The sequence below is a fragment of the Staurois parvus genome, unplaced genomic scaffold, assembly GCF_062004578.1.
Source record: "Staurois parvus isolate SC_StPar_1 unplaced genomic scaffold, SC_StPar_1.0 ptg000132l, whole genome shotgun sequence".
NCBI classification, from domain to species: Eukaryota; Metazoa; Chordata; class Amphibia; order Anura; family Ranidae; genus Staurois; species Staurois parvus.
The window spans coordinates 4035329-4056580 of record NW_028317928.1 but is presented as its reverse complement, the minus strand read 5'-3'; the positions used below and the strand labels follow the sequence as shown (position 1 = coordinate 4056580).

At 36.4% G+C, this 21252-nt stretch overlaps 1 protein-coding gene across 2 annotated transcripts; it reads right to left on the bottom strand.

The window, feature by feature from the left end:
* Positions 1–264: 264 nt before the first annotated feature.
* Positions 265–11361, bottom strand: LOC149466197 (uncharacterized). 2 transcript variants are annotated; one of them, XM_089672758.1, is made up of 2 exons: positions 11261–11361; positions 265–2777 (listed from the first exon to the last, which is right to left on the bottom strand). In XM_089672758.1, the coding sequence occupies exon 2, from the start codon at positions 2724–2726 to the stop codon at positions 528–530; it is 2199 nt and encodes a 732-aa protein (XP_089528884.1). In that variant the 5' UTR covers positions 2727–2777; positions 11261–11361; the 3' UTR covers positions 265–527. The 2 variants fall into 2 exon arrangements, with proteins under 2 accessions (XP_089528884.1, XP_089528883.1); XM_089672757.1 differs by lacking the exon at positions 11261–11361 and adding an exon at positions 11136–11239.
* Positions 11362–21252: the final 9891 nt, after the last annotated feature.

Here is a 21252-nt window from a genome sequence, read left to right as displayed (position 1 = left end):
GCCCATCAGTGCCACCCACCTGTGCCCAGCAGAACCAACTATCAGTGCTGCCCATCAATGCCACCTATCAGTGCCAGCTCATCAGTGATGCCTATCCGTGCCACCTCAACAGTGCCCATCAGTGTTGCCTATCAGTGCCCATCAGTGCTGCCTATCAGTGCCCATCAGTGTTGCCTATCAGTGCCCATCAGTGCTGCCTATCAGTGCCCATCAGTGCTGCCTATCAGTGCAGCCTCTTCAACACACATCAGTGAAGGAGAAAAATTACCTGTTTGCAAAATTTTATAATAGAAACAAAGAAAACATTTTTTTCTAAATTCTTTGCGATTTTTTGCGATTCTTCCCCCAGCGGCGATTAAATGCTACCAAAAGAAAGCTCTATTTGTGTGAAAAAAATGATAATAATTTCATATGGGTACAGTGTTGTATGACCACGCAATTGTCATTCAAAGTGCGACAGCGCTGAAAGCTGAAAATTGGCCCTGGGCAGGAAGGGGGTATAGGTGCCCCGTAGGCGAGGGGTTTAGTCAGGTAACTGTGGCTCTACCCGTGTGTGTCGATAAATGCCGGGTCAGGTAGTGCTTCAGCACAAAACATTTTCCACAGTCCGGGCACTCGTACTGCCTATTGCCACGATGAATCTTCCGATGCGTGATAAGACCTGACTGGTCAGAAAAGCACTTTCCACATTCCGAGCAAGAAAAGGGTTTTTCACCCGTGTGAATCCTCCTATGGGTGATGACGGCTGACCGGCCCCGGAAACACTTGCCGCAGTCCGGGCAAGAAAACGGTTTCTCCCCGGTATGAATAAGCTGGTGGCCCACCAAACTTGTCTTACAATTGAAGCTCTTAGAGCACACAGGGCATGAAAATGGCTTCTCCCCGGTGTGAATGCGCTCATGTCGGATGAGGTGTGAGCGACTTGGGAAACTCTTTCCACACTGGGTGCAAGTGTAAGGCTGGATGCCGGTGTGAACCCGCTTGTGCACAGAGAAGCACGAACGGTCTGAAAAACGTTTCCCGCAGTCCGGGCAAACGAACGGCTTCTCGCCAGAGTGGATTCTCTGGTGGGTTTCCATATTGGTGTTGCTGGTGAACCTCTTCCCGCACTCCTTACAGATGTGTGGTTTCTCTCGCGTGTGCGTCCTCTGATGTGCCGATAGGACGGAGCTTCTCGCAAAGCTTTTCCCGCACTCGAGGCAAGGGTACGGAGTTTCCCCCGTATGAGTTCGCTGGTGGGTGATCAAAAGTGATCGAGTCTGAAAGCGCTTGCTGCAATCCGAACATTCGAAGGGGCGCTCGCCCGTGTGAACCCGTTTGTGCGTGTAAAGGCCAGAACGATCGGTAAAACATTTCCCGCAGTCGGTACAGGCAAAGGGCTTCTCCCCCGTGTGAATCCTCTCATGTGCAATCACGCCGGATTGGTTGGTGAACCTCTTGCCGCACACAGAACAAGCATAGGGCTTCTCCCCTGTATGAATTCTTTGGTGGGCGATCAGCTCTGATTTGCGGGTGAAACATTTGCCGCAATCACTGCAGGAAAATGGTTTGTCTCCCGTGTGAACCTTCAGGTGAATGTTAAAAAGTGAAATATGGTTGTACGATTTCCCACAGTGTGAACATATAAAGAGCTTAGTTGATATTTTCTGGTCAGGCCAACAAGACCCATCTCTGGGCAACTTCAAACCTACAGTTTCTCCTTGATGACATTCCTGATGGGTCAGTAGATCATCTCCGTTAAAAAAGAGCTTCCGGCACTTCGAATAAGAACATATGAAAAGTTTAGTTGATATTTTCTGGTCAGGCGAAGAAGACCCATCTCTGGGCAACTTCAAACCTACAGTTTCTTCTTGGTGACATTCCTGATGGGTCAGTAGATCATCTCCATTCACAAAGAGCTTCTGGCACTTGGAATGAGAACACAAAAAGAGGTCTAACTTTTGTTGATCGATCAGACTGTCTACGGTTAGATCAAAGGGTACGTTTGCTTTTTCATGACTCTTCTGGTGAGTCTTAAGACCTGCCTTACTTATAAAGTGCCTCTGGCAATTCGAGTCCGTACATATAAAGAGTTCTGACGACTTCCGATGGTCGCTTGGACCAGACCTATCTATAGGTGGTTTCACATTTGCCCCTTTGTGACTCTCCCGATGATCTAAAAGATCTTCTTCGTTTGAAAAGTGTTTGTGACACTCCAAACAAACGAACCCTCCTTGATTGGTAGCAAAGTCCTGCAAGTATTGAGGAAAAGAACCTGGAACGTTGAAAGTCATCATGTGCCCCGGATCGCCTTCATCAGAGGATGTTTCTTCTTTAATGTGAACGGAGTCAATTTGTGGTGGAGTGTTCAGACTGGTGAAATCTTCCTCATCACCCCAATCTGGCTCTTTTTTAATGAGAACAGAGGTTGGCTGAGCTGCTGTAGATGTAGTCAGGTCTGTGGGACACATCTTGTTGAAAGGGGCTTCCTTTTTAATATGGATTGTTGCCAAGCAATCGTGTCCACCCGTAGATAGTCTTCTCTTAGATAGGTTGTGTTGTGAGACTACATCATTATCTTTACATGGTATCTGGTCCCCTTTATCACTGGTTTGTGTGGTACCATCCTGGCCACCAGAGGTGACCGCATCGTATGCGTTCCCGGTAGTCCATCTGTTCCTTGTACATGGCCACTGGTTATGACCTTCTCTACTTTTGGTGGAGTTGATGTCACTTTTAGCTTCCATCTCTGAAACATGAAATTCCTCCAACGTACTACGAGCTAATGATCCGTAAAACTGGAAAAGCAAGAAAAAACAGTTTTAGGGACACAAAGATGCAAACATTTACCCTGATGTTTCTGCTATTGACTTTTCAACAGATTTGTTTTTGAACTGTATTAGCATATCATTTGTACAAAACACCACAGAAGGGAGAGAAACTATGTGGGGGGAGCTTGACACAGAATTAAAAAGGGTTTTCAAGAATAAGGCTTCCCTCCCTATTGCTACACAGGCGTACCTCGGTTTACAAATGTAATGCATTCTCAAGGAACCCCCTAGTAACCTTAGGAGGAAACCTGGTTGAGAATCACGGCAATAAAAGTTTTTGACTTTTACCAAGCAGAACTACACGGCATCTGAGCACCCCATATGGAAGAAAATATATTTGAAATATATTTTAAAAATATTCTTCCCAAATATATTGACATATATTTGAAATACTACAATTTTGGCCATATTCAATATATTTCAAAATATATTTCAATAAATATATACTGCTTGTTGAAATGCATCTTTTATATATTACAAAATATATGAAAAATATTTTTAAAAATATATTTTTTTAAATATATTCAGATTTTTTTACGTATAAAAAAAGTCATTTTACATATATTTGTAAATGCATTCCAAAAATGTAGATTTGTATTTTTAAAGACATACAGTATATTTGAAATTTATTTTTAAAAATATTTTCATATATTTTGTAATAAAAACGCATTTCAACATACAGTATATATTTATTGAAATATATTGAAGATGGCCAAAATTGTACTATTTCAACTATATGTCAATATATTTGGGAAGAATATTTTTAAAATATATTTCAAATATATTTTTCTTCCATATGGGGTGCTCAGATGCCATGTAGTTCTGCTTGGTAGAAGTCAAAAACTTTTATTGCCGTGATTCTCAACCAGATTTCTTTCTAAGGTTACTAGGGGTTCCTTAAGCAGAGCCATGGTGGACTGATCTCCCACCTACACTGACCATCAATACAAGGGGACAGTTTTCCACCGACTACCAATGTAAGGGGTCACATGTACACTGACCATTAATGTTAAAGGGCACCTCAATTTTTCCTGTCTGCCTTTCTTTTCTGCAGTAAATATTTATTTCAACAACTTAACTAAATCTAATAATAATAAAAGAAAAATAATAATCAGAATAATATTGTAAGGGTGCGCCACATTGGAAGAAAAGAAGAATGAAGAAGAGAGAGAGAAAGAAAGAAAGAAAGAAAGAAAGAAAGAAAGAAAGAAAGAAAGAAAGAAAGAAATATAAAGAGAAGAAAGAGGGATGAAGAAGAAGAGAGAAGGAAGAAAGAAGAAGATGAAGAGAGAAGGAAGAAAGAAGAAGATGAAGAGAGAAGGAAGAAAGAAGAAGATGAAGAGAGAAGGAAGAAAGAAGACAAAGAGAGAAGGAAGAAAAGAGAAGGAAGAAGAGGGAAGGAGGAAGAAAGAGGGAAGGAGGAAGAAAGAGGGAAGGAGAAGAAGAAAAAGAAACAAGAAGAGAGAAGGAAGAAGAAAGAGAAAAAATGAAGAAGAAGAAAGAAAGAAGAAGAGAGAGAAGAAGATGAAGACAGTAGGAAGAAGACAGAAACAAGAAGATGAAGAGAGAAGGATGAAGAGGGAAGAAGAAAGGAGAAGAAAAAGAAAGAAGAAGGAGAAAAGAAGAAAGAGGAAGAAAAAGAAAGAAGAAGGAGAAAAAAAAGAAGACGAAGAGAGAAGGAAGAAAAGAAGGAGGAAGGAATAAGAGAGAAGGAATAAGAAGCAAGAAAGAAAGAAGAAGAGAGAAGGAAGAAAATGGAAGGAGGAAGAAAGAAGAAAGGAGAGGAAGAAAAAGAGAGAATAAGAAGAATAGAGAAGGAAGAAGAGAAAGAAAGAAAGAAAGAAAGAAAGAAAAAAATAAAGAAAAAAAAATAAAGGAGAGAATAAAGAAAATGAAGAGAGAAGGAAGAAGAAGAAAAATAAAGGAGAGAATGAAGAAAATGAAGAGAGATGGAAGAAGAAAAATAAAGGAGAGAATGAAGAAAATAAAGAGAGAAGGAAGAAGAAGAAAAATAAAGAAGGAGAGAATGAAGAAAATGAAGAGAGAAGGAAGAAGATAAAAAAGAGAAAATGAAGAGAGAAGGAAGAAGAAGAAAAAGAGAAAATGAAGAGAGAAGGAAGAAGAAGAAGAAAAAAGGAAAATGAAGAGAGAAGGAAGAAGAAGAAAGAAAGAAGTGAGAAAGAAGAAGATGAAGATAGAAGGAAGAAGAAAGAAACCAAGAAGATGAGGAGAGAAGGAAGAAGAAAGGAGAAGATAAATAAAGAAGGAGAGAAGGAAAAAAAATGAAGAGAGAAGGAAGAAGACATAGAGAGAAGGAAGAAGACGAACACAAAGAGAAGGAAGAAGATGATGATGATACATTTTTTTTGTCAAAAACATAACTAAAAATGATAAAAGTAAAAATAATAAAATAACAAAATAATTATTATTATTATTCAAGAACATAACTACAAAATAAATTTAAAAAAAAACCATATATATTTTTTGTTTTTAATTCACTTCACAGAGTAGCTGATCTCCAGAAAAAGTATGTGAATATGTCAGAATAGGACTACTAATAAGAAAAATAAAAAGAACAAAACTACCAGGCAGAAAAAATGAAGAAGAAGAAAGAAAGAAGAAGAGAGAGAAGAAGATGAAGACAGTAGGAAGAAGACAGAAACAAGAAGATGAAGAGAGAAGGATGAAGAGGGAAGAAGAAAGGAGAAGAAAAAGAAAGAAGAAGGAGAAAAGAAGAAAGAGGAAGAAAAAGAAAGAAGAAGGAGAAAAAAAAGAAGACGAAGAGAGAAGGAAGAAAAGAAGGAGGAAGGAATAAGAGAGAAGGAATAAGAAGCAAGAAAGAAAGAAGAAGAGAGAAGGAAGAAAATGGAAGGAGGAAGAAAGAAGAAAGGAGAGGAAGAAAAAGAGAGAATAAGAAGAATAGAGAAGGAAGAAGAGAAAGAAAGAAAGAAAGAAAGAAAGAAAGAAAGAAAGAAAGAAAGAAAAAAATAAAGAAAAAAAAATAAAGGAGAGAATAAAGAAAATGAAGAGAGAAGGAAGAAGAAGAAAAATAAAGGAGAGAATGAAGAAAATGAAGAGAGATGGAAGAAGAAAAATAAAGGAGAGAATGAAGAAAATAAAGAGAGAAGGAAGAAGAAGAAAAATAAAGAAGGAGAGAATGAAGAAAATGAAGAGAGAAGGAAGAAGATAAAAAAGAGAAAATGAAGAGAGAAGGAAGAAGAAGAAAAAGAGAAAATGAAGAGAGAAGGAAGAAGAAGAAGAAAAAAGGAAAATGAAGAGAGAAGGAAGAAGAAGAAAGAAAGAAGTGAGAAAGAAGAAGATGAAGATAGAAGGAAGAAGAAAGAAACCAAGAAGATGAGGAGAGAAGGAAGAAGAAAGGAGAAGATAAATAAAGAAGGAGAGAAGGAAAAAAAATGAAGAGAGAAGGAAGAAGACATAGAGAGAAGGAAGAAGACGAACACAAAGAGAAGGAAGAAGATGATGATGATACATTTTTTTTGTCAAAAACATAACTAAAAATGATAAAAGTAAAAATAATAAAATAACAAAATAATTATTATTATTATTCAAGAACATAACTACAAAATAAATTTAAAAAAAAACCATATATATTTTTTGTTTTTAATTCACTTCACAGAGTAGCTGATCTCCAGAAAAAGTATGTGAATATGTCAGAATAGGACTACTAATAAGAAAAATAAAAAGAACAAAACTACCAGGCAGCTGGACATGATAAATATGTATAGTTTTGACAGGACAATATAATATAGTAGAATATAATATTGTGAGAATACATATTGATATTGAAATGCGAGTGTAATAAGATATTATAATATAATGAGGTATGATAATAAATACTTATGATGTTGATGTGATAGTAAGAAAAAAAACAAAATAGCTCATTATAATATTAATAAAAAACTAATATTAATTTAAAAATTATACTAGTAATAAAAAGCAACATCAGAGTAATTGATGTTCACTGAGCAGCTGATCTCCATAATAAGAACATTATCACGTCAGAATAAGACTAATAAAAATATGTGCTCAAAAACACCACATTTTTAGGCATCCGGGCAAAAAAAAAAAACAGGTAGAAGAATGTATATGTGCTTATATATGCATGTACTATACAGTCCATCCTCACATTTTTAAGCTGGAACTTTCTGGCAGAATATCTGATGTTCATACATTAGTACCGTACGCAAGAACCCTACAACTGCTAGGCAGATGCACATTGTAAGTTATTTATGATATATTGATGTGTTGGTATAATATAATGTGATATTATAATAAATATGTATGATATTGATGCAATAGTATCAAATAATAACATAAAATTCAGCAGAGAGCACAGGAAGTTAACTCTCGATTTTTTTGTCAACATATACTGGTATAATATAACATTATAATGCGATTATTATTATATATATTATTATATGCGATTATTATTATATTATTATATGTATGCTATTGATACACTAGCAGCAAATAATATATTATAATAATATAAAAAGCTATGATAAATATGTATGATTTTGATACGACAGTAGTGATTATTAATGTTTAATAATATAATGAGATATTATAGTAATAAGTCATCTCTGTTTCCTCTAGTGCCAAATTGTATTGTAACTGTAATGTCTACCTTCATTTTGTAAAGCGCTGTGCAAACTGTTGGCGCTATATAAATCCTGAATAATAATAAATGTATGTTTTTACAGGGGTTCTTCAAAAAGTTTCTACACTTTTTTATACATATGTTTCATGTTTATTTTATTATTTTTATTTATTTTCATATCATTTTATTTTTATTTATTTTCATATCATTTTATTTTTATTTATTTTATGTTATTACGAGGGTTCTTCAAAAAGCTTCCACACTTTTTTTAAAACCTATATGTATAAAAGTGTAGAAACTTTTTGAAGACCTCTTGTATTTATTTTATTTTATTGTCTACCTTCATTTTGTAAAGCGCTGCGCAAACTGTTGGCGCTATATAAATCCTGTATAATAATAGTGCATATATTATAGTAATGAATAATAATGTATAGTAATATAATTATTATTATTAATTGTAATAAATATGTATGATATTGATATTCTAGTATAATATAAAAATACGAGATATAATAATAAATATGTAAGATTTTAGTATGATGGAATAATATAATAACGTAGAAAAATATAATATGAGATGTATATGACATTATAATATTATGTAAAATAATGTAATGAGGTGTTATAACAAATATGTGTGATATCAATACAATAGCATCATGTAAATAGAATAATATAATAAATATGCATGATATCGATTTGAAACTATGATATAATACCATGAAATTATATATGTCTTCTACTAATATGACAGTATAATATAATAATATAACATGAAGGTAAAATATAATTAAATAGATATGATATGTATGATACTAACATGACAGTAAAATGTATAATAATGCAATGAGATATTATATTAAATATGTGTGATAATGATGCAACAGTATCAAACAGTAACGTACTGTAGAATAAAATAAAATAATGAACTATAATAAATATGCATAGTGATACACTGGTATCAAGTAATAACTTCTAATAATATAAAGAACTATGATAAATATGTATGATATTGATATGACAGCAATGCTCAATAATGTTTAATAATATAATAAGATATTATAGTAATGAGTAAAAATATAACTATAATGGGATAATATATTAATGAGTAAATATGTATAATAATAAGAGAAAATGAGTAATAATGTATAATAACATAACAAGATATTGTAATAATGTATAATAATATAATGAGATATGAGTAAAAATGTATAATATTATGAGATGTTATAATGAGTAAAACGTATAATAATATAATGAAATATTATAATAATGAGTAAAAATGTATAATATAATGAGGTATTATAATAATGAGTAAAATGTATATTAATATAATGAGATGTTATAATAATGAGGAAAATTGTATAATATTATGAGATATATTTTAATAATGAGAAAAAACGTATAATAATATGAGATGTTATAATAATGAGTAAAAATGTATAATATAATGAAATATTAAATGAGTAAAAATTTATAATAATATGAGATGTTATAGTAATGAGGAAAAATGTAAAATAATATAATGAGATATTATAATAATGTGGAAAAAACGTATAATGATATATTATAATAATTTTGAAAAATGTATAATAGTATAATGAGATATTATATTAATGAGGATAAACTTATTATATTATGAGGTATTATAATAATGGGGACAAATGTATAATAATATAATGAGATATTATAATAATGAATGAAATGTATATTATTATAATGAGATATTATAATAATGAGAAAAATGTATAATATAATGAGATATTACAATAATGAGGAAAAATGTATAATATAATGAGATATTATAAAAATGAATAAAATGTATATTAATACGAGATATTATAATAATGAGGAAAAATGTATAATAATATAATGAGATATTATAATAATGAGGAAAAACATATAATGATATAATGAGATATTATAATAATGAGGAAAAATGTATTATATAATGAAATATTATATGAGTAAAAATGTCTAATAATATAATGAAATATTATAATAATGAGTAAAAATGTATAATATAATGAGATATTATAATAATGAGGAAAAACATATAATATGAGATATTTTGATAATGAGTAAAAATGTATAATAAGAGATATTATAATAATGAGAAAAAATATATAATGAACTTTTATATGAATAAAAATGTATAATAATGTGAGATATTATAATAATGATTAAAAATGTATAATAATATAATGAAATATTATAATGAGTAAAATGTATAAAAATATAATGAGATATTATAATAATGAAAAAAAACATATTATATCATGAGATATTATAATAATGAGGAAAAATGTATAATAATATTATGAGATATTATAAAAATTTGTAAAATGTATATTAATATAATGAGATATTATAATACTGAGGAAAAACGTATAATGATAAAATTAGATATTATAATAATGAGGAAAAATATATATTAATATAAAGAGGAAAAACGTATAATAATATGAGATATTTTAATACTGAGGAAAAGCGTATAATAATATAATGAGATATTATAATAATGAGTAAAAATGTATAATAATATAATGAGATATTATACTAATGAGGAAAAATGTATAATAATATCAGATATTATAATGAGTAAAATGTATATTAATATAATGAGATATTATAATAATGAGGAAAAATGTATAATGATATAATGAGATATAATAGTGAGGAAATATGCATATTGATATGAGGAAAAACGTAAAATAATATGAGATATTTTAATAATGAGGAAAAACATATAATAATGAGATATTATAATAACGAGGAAAAACATAATAATATGAGATATTATAATAATGAGGAAAAACGTATAATAATGAGATATTATAATAAAGAGGAAAAATGTATAATAATATAATGAGATATTATAATAATGAGGAAAAACGTATAATAATATGAGATGTTATAATAATGAGGAAAAATATATAATAATATAATGAGATATTATAATAATGAGGAAAAATGTATAATAATATAATGAGATATTATAATAATGAGGAAAAATGTATAATATGAGATATTTTAATAATGAGGAAAAATGTATACTAACATGAGATATTATAATAATGAGTAAAAATGTATAATATAATGAAATATTATATGAGTAAACGTATAATAATATGAGATATTATAATAATGAGGAAAACCGTATAATAATATAATGATATATTATAGTAATAGAAGCAATAGAAAATTGATGGCAGAAAAAGACCGAGTGGTCCATTGAGTCTGCTCCTTTTTTTTGGGGGGGGGGGGGGGGAGGAGTAAAAATGTCTAATAATATAGTAATAAATAATAATGAATAATAATATAACAAGATTTTATAGTAATGAGTAAAATGAATATTGATATAATTAAATATTATAATAAATATATATGATATGCCTGAATAATATAACAGAGAAATATAATATAACATGAATATGACATAATAATAATAATAATGAGATGTTATAATAAATCTGATATTGATATGACAACATAGAATAATATATGATCTGATCTGTTTGATATAATAATATATTGATATAATAGTAGAATGACAGAAGATAATAAAGTTTCTCACACTGCTGATCACAGTAGTATAATAAATAAAATAATGACGTGATACTAAAGATGGATGACATATAGGATGGCAGGTATAATGTGATGATGACGTCACAGCGACATGACCCATCCTCCCTGTCATAGACCTGGACTGATCAGCTGATCTCCTGTATAACAATCTGCGGACAATACATGACCTCCCGTACGGTGTAGTCCATTGTCCCCGCACACTGAGGACGGTTAGCCCCCATGCCCCGCCCCCTATGGGTACCTGCTCCAATCGCAGCTTCCACCTGAGCTTCTCTTCCACCTCCTGACGTCACCAGAATGGGAAAGAGCACAGGACCCTGGGAGTCCCTATCTATACACGCCGAACTCCTGGCTGACTGCGCAGGTGCGGGAGACGAGTTGTTGTGGCAACGCTAACACTCCCAGCGTGCGATGGCCCAGGCGGCCATTTTTAACCAGGGCAAAACATGATTGCACTAAAAAGGCAAGTGAGCGTACGTTCTACCGCACAGGATTCGCTTCTCTACGTAATCATAGCAAAAAAAATTTTTTTTTACACAGCAGTAAAAATAATACATAAATTCTGAATACATTTTGGAAATAGACATGCTAATAATAGGTGACCGAATTAACTACTCGCCTTCCAGAGGATTCCCCCCCTTTCTGACCATTTTTTGTGATATGGCGCTGTGTTAATTTAACTGACAATTGCGCAGTCATGCAATACTGCGCCCAAATGAAATTTACATCCTTTTTTTCCAACAAATAGATTGTTCTTTCGGTGGTATTTGATTGCCTGTGCTTTTTTTGGGGGGGGGAGGGGGCTATAAGCAAAAAAAGACCGACAATTTTGAAAAAAAAAAAAACAATATTTTGGACTTTTTGCTATAAAACGTCCAGTAAAAAAATTAAAAAAATCTAATTTCTTCATAAATTTAGGCCAAAATGTATTCTACTCCATGTCTTTGCTGAAAAAAATTCCCAATCTGTGTAAATTAATTGGTTTACGTGAAAGTTATAGCGTCTACAAATGGCGGTATAGATACTGGGATTTTTATTATTTTAATAATAGTAATGGCTGCGATCAGCAACTTATAATGGAACTGTGGCGGGCATTCTGACACTGGGGGGAACTAACTGCTGCTGACATCCCGAGTGACAGTTATACAAACGGTGATATATATTGGAATTTGTTTTTTTTTATACTAGTAATGCCAGCGATCAGCAACTCATAGCGGGACTGTGGCGGGCATTCTGACACTAACTGCAACTGACATCCACAGTGACACCAATACAGTGATCAGTGCTAATAATAAGCACTTACACTGTACTAATGACACTGGGCAGGAAGAGGTTAACGTGGGGCAATCAAAGGGTTAACTGTGTATGTTTTCCTATGATTGTGATAGAGTGGCGGGCAATCTGGCGCTACCTGACACTGGCTGGAAGGTACACTAACTGACACCACCAGTGACACTAATCCATTGAACAGTGCTAATAGTATACACTGTCACTGTACTAATGATACTGGATGGGAAGGGGTTAACATCAAGGGGCAATCAAAGGGTTAACTGTGTGCCTAAAAAGTGTAATATGTGTTGCTCTTACTAAGACAGGCTGTTTGATCCTGTCTTCTCTGATTCTCTCCTTCTACTATCTCCAATCCATCTGCTAATAGTACAGAGCCTTAGGGGCAAGCTACAAATGCTCAGTTTGGTGTGTGTTGCTAGTTTTTTTTTTTCTTGGGAGAGTGCAAGTGATCAGCACAGGGCCAATCAGCACTGTCCAGACAGAGGTCAGGGGTCCTGCAGCCTCATAGGACAATCAGGGGAGAATGAAAACTCCTCCTACAAACCTTAACCAATGCTTGGCTGGACACTGATAGAAGTCACAAAACTGCTCTATACTGCTGATGAGAAAAGGTATTTAGCAGTTTATATTTACCAAACTAATTGCATTTCCATGTTCTGTGTACTGTGGGAGACCAGATATAGTGAATGCTGGGTCCTGGGAGAGCGGATATAGTGAATGCGGGGTCCTGGGAGAGCGGATATAGTGAATGCGGGTTTCGGGGAGTGCGGATATAGTGAATGCGGGGTCCGGGAGAGCGGATATAGTGAATGCGGGATCCGGGGAGAGCGGATATAGTGAAAGCGGGGTCCGGGGAGAGCGGATATAGTGAATGCGGGGTCCGGGGAGAGCGGATATAGTGAATGCGGGGTCCGGGGAGTGCGGATATAGTGAATGCGGGGTCCGGGAGAGCGGATATAGTGAATGCGGGGTCCGGGGAGACCGGATATAGTGAATGCGGGGTCCGGGGAGAGCGGATATAGTGAATGCGGGGTCCGGGAGAGCGGATATAGTGAATGTGGGGTCCGGGGAGACCGGATATAGTGAATGCGGGATCCGGGGAGAGCGGATATAGTGAATGCGGGGTCCGGGGAGAGCGGATATAGTGAATGCGGGGTCCGGGGAGAGCGGATATAGTGAATGCGGGGTCCTGGGAGAGCGGATATAGTGAATGCGGGGTCCGGGGAGTGCGGATATAGTGAATGCGGGGTCCGGGAGAGCGGATATAGTGAATGCGGGATCCGGGGAGAGCGGATATAGTGAAAGCGGGGTCCGGAGAGAGCGGATATAGTGAATGCGGGGTCCGGGGAGAGCGGATATAGTGAATGCGGGGTCCGGGGAGTGCGGATATAGTGAATGCGGGGTCCGGGAGAGCGGATATAGTGAATGCGGGGTCCGGGGAGACCGGATATAGTGAATGCGGGGTCCGGGGAGAGCGGATATAGTGAATGCGGGGTCCGGGGAGAGCAGATATAGTGAATGCGGGGTCCGGGGAGAGCGGATATAGTGAATGCGGGGTCCGGGGTTTAGTAACATGTTAAAGCGAAACTGTACTGAGCACCACAAACCAAAAATATTTTATTCATTGTTAATATTCAAAGAAAACTCCCCCATCCATCCATATCTCCATGATTTATTTTGCTGAGAAATCATTTTGAAAAACACCCCTTGGTATTTCTGCCAGTGGTCATCTTGAATAAGGGCAGAGGATTCATGTAGTATTTACTTCCTGGAATCCATCTGCCCTTAGCTCAAGCATTGGCTGACCTGAGAACCCTCCCCTCTTGAAGACTCCTGGGATGTATGACATCATTTGACTAGGCAAGGAAACCAGGAAGTAACTGAATGTAAAAAATAAATAAATAAAAGTAAATATGATATACTCAATATCTATTTACCAATGCTAGAAGCATAAAGATTAATAATAGTCCACGTTGATTGAGAGTTCCACTTTAAGGACTAGGCTTTATCTGGCAATTTTTGTTCACATGTAACAATCGGGGTGTTTTTTTGCTAAAAAAAATTACTTAAAACCCCTAAACATTTTGTATTTTTATGTTCATAGCAGAGACCCTAGAGAATAAAATGGTTGGTTTTCCAATTTTTTTAGGGCACACGGTATTTGTGAAGCTGTTTTTCAAATGCAATTTATTAGGAAAAATATATTTTTTTTTAAATTTAAAGCAAAATAAAATACATAACCAAGTAAATAGATACCAAACATGTCACGCTTTAAAAATTTTAAAAATTCCCAGCAGAGGCAAATTGGATCATGCTTTGCTGGGGTTTTTTTTGCCTTCCTCTGGATCAACTGTGGGTATAGGATTATAACTGTTTTTTTTTTTTTTTTTCTATGGTTGAACTGGTTGGACTTTTGTCTTTTTTCAGCCAGACTATGTAAAATTGCACACTCCCACGCCACGGAGACAAACAGGCCCTGATTCACTAAGATGTGAGTCTATCAGCAGAGTCTGACCATTCAGGCAGACTCCGGTCAATCAATCAGTCGTCTGACCAGCGTCTAGCAAGCTCATTAACGAGCGTCTACTGACTACTTTGCCATTAGTGAATGAGGTATCCCCTCTGGCACATCTTTAGGTGCAATACCGGATATATTCGCTAGATGGCGCATAAGCGCGGGCTTCATTAACATTGGCGTTTTCCTGATAGAAAATTCTAATACAGCTGTACTATTACATTCTGAAAATTCTCTTTTGCTATGTTTTTTTTTTTGCTGTTTCTCCAAAATGATCAGGAAAGTATTGCATTTACTAATGAATGTCATACATTCTATATTCAAATGTTAAACATTTTCACACTTATATCTCAAATAATTTATATACTTCTAATTTCCCAATATAGTTATATATCTTCATTCTCTTTAATCACATAACTATTCTATGTTAAAGACAAGTGCAGCGCTATAAATGCATGTGATCAATAATGAACGCATGTAAAAACCAAAAAGTGCAAAGAATTGCAATAATGATGTAAACTGGTAAATCGTGCTAAAATAAGTTCATAGAATCATTCCTGAATAATGGAATGTCCTTCGTGTGAGAGTACCAACTCAGAGAGTGCCTATGAATGGCACGTGTGGTCTCTCCGTGACGGACAGTAGTGCATGAACTCGTGAAAGGTAAACCACCCTTGGGACTGGTCTACACTCACCAGAAAAAAAGTATTAATGTGCATGGGTTATACACATAGCACATCTGGGGGTGCAGCGGTATGCTGGCAGCTATGGGTTAGTCATCCTGCTCCATCCATCCATCCATCAGGGTGGGTGCCCAAATGGTCCTGGGGAGGAATTAGCTCAGCCACAGGAGCCAGAAAGGTGCTCAATAGTGTAGTACACTGTCACAGGGGTGGATGACCTTTCACGAGTTCATGCACTACTGTTCATGGTTATATTTATCTTGTGTAATACCATTTTACTAGTCTATATCATTTGACCAGCGCTCGCTTTATCATTTTTAAACAATGTAACTATTCTACATTATAGCTCAAACTGTGTTTACCACAGTGGTTTAGTGGTTAGAGCTCAGAACTTACAGCACTTGGGTCATGGGTTCTAATCCCAGTCTTGGCAACATCCCAAAAAAATGGAGATCAATTTTCTGGGTTGTGGCAGGAATATTGATCAATCAATTATGATTTTGCCTAGTGACTAGAAAGTGGATGAATGTTACTTGCGTACTGTTCTTCTGCCAATTAGGTCATGTGCAAGTTTCATGCCGTGTATATTTCATTGTAACTTTTTTCTCTTTTAAATCTGTCTCCTTATACAACTTGACCCCCTCCCCCACCCCATCATCACCTGTCCCATATGCAAATCTATGGATCACCGCCCCACTCTTTAACTATCTATTTACTGATCAAGTGAATGTGTCTCATTTTCTATCAGCTACAGCTCAGATCTCACATTATTATACAATTGCTGATTGTATCTCACCACTAGTCTGATTGAATTCACAATTCCTGGTCAGTCCTGTTCCCTGACCTCTAATAACCTTTAGGGCCAGTTCACACTACATGTGTTTCAGTTGCTTTTTCAGCATCACAAACGCACAGAAAGAAGGTTATATGGTTGTCAATGTCATAGTTCACATCAGCGCTGCATTGTTTCTGCACAGAACTGTACTGGAACACATTGAAACGTCCTTGAATGTACTAAAACGCACATGTCCCTAACTACATTGAATACAAAGAAAATAGAAAAAAATAAGTGGAAGGGATACAAAAATGCAATGTAAACATGTCCAAAACGCATCCAAAATGTACTGGAACACACTAAACATGCATGCCAAAAGGGCATGAAAAAACCCCATCAGGAACACATCTAGACTGTTTCTATAGTGTGAACCAGCCCTTAGGACTTGTTCACACCATTGGTGGTGCAGAAACGCATGCAAGAACACACATTTTCCAGCACAGCAAAGAAATGCAATGCCCTATGTAGATGTGCGCAGGTACCATGATGAAAACGTTGTTGCACCTACACACGTCTATTAAAAACAGCCCCATTCACAGCCACAAATACGCATGGCACCACACTATTGTGCGGTTAGGTGCGACACACTTGGAAAATAACATAAAAATAAGCCAACATGGCTAAAACATATCTTGAAAATATGGGGACTCTGATATCCGGCGACAGTCCGTTCACGAACGAGAAGCAATTCTGCACCCTAAAACCAACATAGAGGAAAGGGATGGTCAAATTGCTGTGCTGCTTCCAAACCACCTCTGGCATGCCAGGGTCATTATGCAGGTCCTCGATGCCAGTTCTTGCCTGCGGCCACAAAATATCCACTGGCCACAAGTGAAGGTGAGTGGAGGACGTGAAGGTGGATTTCTACCAGCTTCAACCGCAAGCAGTACCACTCCTGAAAAATGAGAGCAAATAATCATTGACACGTCATCATGACAGTCAATTCTCAGTGCAGGCTATCTAGAGTGTCTTTCCTTTTTAACCATTTCAAGAGTTCAAGGAAACATTCTTGGAGCATCTACTGTGTTTGGAAAGGCCAAAGGCCCCCCCTCCCCCAGGCACACTAATGCTTATGCAGGCCATAGACGGGGAGAAAAACAGCCGATTTTTCTTTTAAAAAATGAAAAATCGGTTGTTCAAGCGGCCGACGTTACCAGCAATGGTAAAAAAAAAAATCGGCCGATTTTCATCCCGTCTACAGCCGGCAAAAAGTGTCCCTGCAGAGAGCTCCGCTATTTCTTTGACAGTTCTTTGACATTTATAGCGGTTGCAACAATGTATTTGTATCCATTTCGGATACAGATGTTTTTATTCGGAAACAAATAGATACAATGTTGCAACCGCTGTAAATGTCAAGGAACTGTCAAAGAAATAGCGGAGCTCTCTGCAGGGACACTTTTGCCATACTGGAATTCCTCTCATTTTTCATCCTTCTTCTTCCTCTTCTTCTTCCTCTTCTTCTTCATCATCATCCTCTTCTTCCTCTTCATCATCTTCTTCTTCTTCTTCATCATCATCATCCTCTTCTTCATCATCTTCATCATCATCATCCTCTTCTTCTTTTTCTTCTTTTTGTCTTCCTCTTGCAGGTCACTGCTCATGTGCAGATTTTTTATCAGTAAAAAAATCGGCCGATTTGCCCATCATTGCCGCGAAAATCGGCCGATCGGCAAATTCGGCCGTTTTTTTCCAACTTTACCAAAAAAAAAAATCTGCCAAAATACCGAAAAACGGCCGAACAAATAGCCCACTAACGATCCGAAAATCGGCCGATTTTATTTTTGGCCGAAAAATCGGCCGATTTTCGACCCATCTATGGCCTGCATGAGATATGGTGTGGCCCTAGGGTCAATGTGTGTTTAGAATACTTCCAAAATGCACATACAAAAACACTACATCCAAATGCATGTTGCATTTCTATAGCATGTTAAACAGAAGAATAACGCACTTCCATAATGTTAACATGCGCAAGTAAAAATAGACAAAATCCACATCCTTTTATTCTGGCTTCACATACATGCATTGTGGTCTAACACCGCACTCCTGGGCAAATCACATGCAATTTGTGTGCGTTGCAATTAGAGACAAACATTTTGCACACCTCAAATTGCACCGCATCCGGGCCAAAAATGTGCAGGACCCTTTTTCAGGGTATGCACATGGGTGTGAATAGGCATGCCATCCAATTTGGCAAATCGCAATACGCTTTGTGTACCAATATTGGTGTGTTGGTAACTTCACCTAGAAAGCCGCAGCAGGTGGCATGAAGGGGTTGCGGTTGTGATGCGGTGCAGCGCTTGCAAAGAAAACACTGCAAATTTCACATTGCATCTGTGTGACACCAGAATGTGCCAATATGTGGCTTGACAAAGCACAGTGGTCAGTGCAGATTATTTTCAATCCATGTTTTTTTACACTTTTCATTCACTGGTTTAACTCAGGTGATCATTAATCACAATTATCTCCGGAGATCACATGCAGCCCCTCAACCATCTACACATATCTCTGGAAATCTATACAGATCTCCTTGAAAAAAAGTCTCCTCTCCTCTTCGGAAAACAATTGTCCTCCACCTCATAAACAGGGGGACAGAGAAGACTTCTCCTTGATAACTAAAATCAGATGAATTATCTGTGCTTAATAAACATACACCAATACTGCAAATGCATTGTACTGTCCAAGGCATTGCACACGAACGCATTGCACACTAGAAATGTCAAATGCGTTAGTGTGTACAGTGCATGAGTGTAAAATGCTTTAGTGCACACTGCAGTGTACAACGCATTGCACACTGTAATACTCTGTACAAAGTAATACCGTGTACACCCACACATTGTAGACTGTAATGCAGGATGGAGCAACGCATTGCACACTGTGATACCGTGTACACCCACACATTGTAGACTGTAATGCACTGTACACTGTCATGCAGGCTGGAGCTACGCATTGCACACTGTGATACGCTGTCCACTGTCATGCAGAATCCAGCAACGCATTGCACACTGTAATACCATGTACACCAACACATTGTAGAATGTAATGCATTATACGCAGTATACATGTCCAGATATTCAAAGATTAGCCATGAAGGCCTAGCTGGTTACCTATTTGGCGACCGCAGATAGCCGAATAACGCTACACTGCATCCAGGCAGCTCTGGGAGGGTGTCATATGACATCCTGGCAGAACGCGCTCTCCATGATTGCTGTGTCCTAAGGACACAGCTGATCACGTGATGTGGTAAAGACCAATCACAGCGGCTTTTTACCATGTGATCAGCCATGTCCAATGACACGCTGATCACCGGGAAATGCATTTGCAGGGTCTTGGCTGCACTTTCATCACGCTGTCAGAATGTGTGGAAAGTACTGCCGAGAACCAGCAGTTATCAACGCAGGGGTCGGCCCCGATGATCAGTGCCCACCAGTGCCACCCAACAGTTCCGCCCACCTGTGGCCAGCAGTGCCGCCTCATCAACGCACATCAGTGTTGCTAAATTACCAGTTTACCAAATGTTATAATATAAACAGACTTTTATTCATTATGAGCTATTTTGTGGTTTATCGAGCAAAAAGTGAAACTCACAGCAGCAAGTCAATACCACCCAAAGAAAGCTCTATTTGTCTGAAAAAACTGATACAAATTTAAGATGGGTACAATGTGGCATGACCGCACAATTGTCATTCAAAGGGTAACAGTGCAGAAAGATGAAAATTGGCCAGGACAGGAAGGGGGTAGGAGTACCCAGTAGGCAAGTGGTTAATATCATTGACCCATCAATACCCAGAAGCTAATGTACAGATAAGTAGCATGTGCACCAAGTGAGATTCTGCTAGGCCCCACCCACAAAATTACAATTACTTGTCCCTCACATGTTATAAACATATTTGCAATGGCCACAGTTACTTTACATATAAGGATCATCTCCTCAGTTGAGAACTGTGCTCTCGCCATGTCCAAATGCCAATAAAGTTATCAAAATTTTCAACCAACACAAAACCTCCAACCACTTCTCATCCACTTACACTCCCAACAACCACTTCCGGGTGCGCGCGCACCAGATGACGGACTTCCAGGAGGATAGCTGCTCGTGCGCCATGGGGGACACCTGTTTGGCGTTTATTTGTGCACAATCGCGCATATCTATGCACAATCGCTCATTTCTATGCACGGCTATGATAGCTTTCGCGAATGTGTGTTTTAGTGATTTTTTTCTTTTTAAACCTTGGCTAATATATATTTGTTGCCAAAGGCCAAAAATCAACATACAGTGGGGACTATTTTATTACTGTAAATCAAATTGTAGAAAACCTGTAGCTGGCTGCACAGTGAATGTGACATATTCATTAGTACATAACAATATTGTGGTGCAAGCAGGTTTTTTATTTTTTTGTTTGGTTTTGAAAAAGCCAGTTTGCACCCACTTGCATATTCACGCTCTTACAAGCTACATTTGAGCAGATTATATAAGTATACAAAGTAACTATTAAGGTTGTTCATATATTGAACATAAAATAAACACAAAAACATCGGTGAAACATTTATTGATCAAATATATCTTCATTTATTTGGTCAGCAGGAACAAGTAGGTACAGTCAATATCTTGGTGAGTCACAAAAATAGGATTGATGTGGCAAAAATAAAACACTCCTGCTCATAAGAGCTTACAATCTAAAGATACTTCTAATGAACTGTGTGTGCTCAGGTTATAGCAGGAAACAAAGGGGAAGATGAATCAAGTAACATTTTCGTGCACATAAGGTTTACTTACACAATCATTTAGTATAAAGATCCATTCACAAAAAAAGTCTACACATCAAAATATAAAGAAAACAAGACATATGTGAAAAACCCCTCCCACCTCTACAAATCCCCTACACATACATTTGTCAGCAGGTTTGTAAGAAAAA

What these genes read in the sequence shown, in the direction of transcription:
- LOC149466197 (XM_089672758.1), bottom strand. Translation starts at nt 2,726, where the DNA reads ATGGAAGCTAAAAGTGACATCAACTCCACCAAAAGTAGAGAAGGTCAT.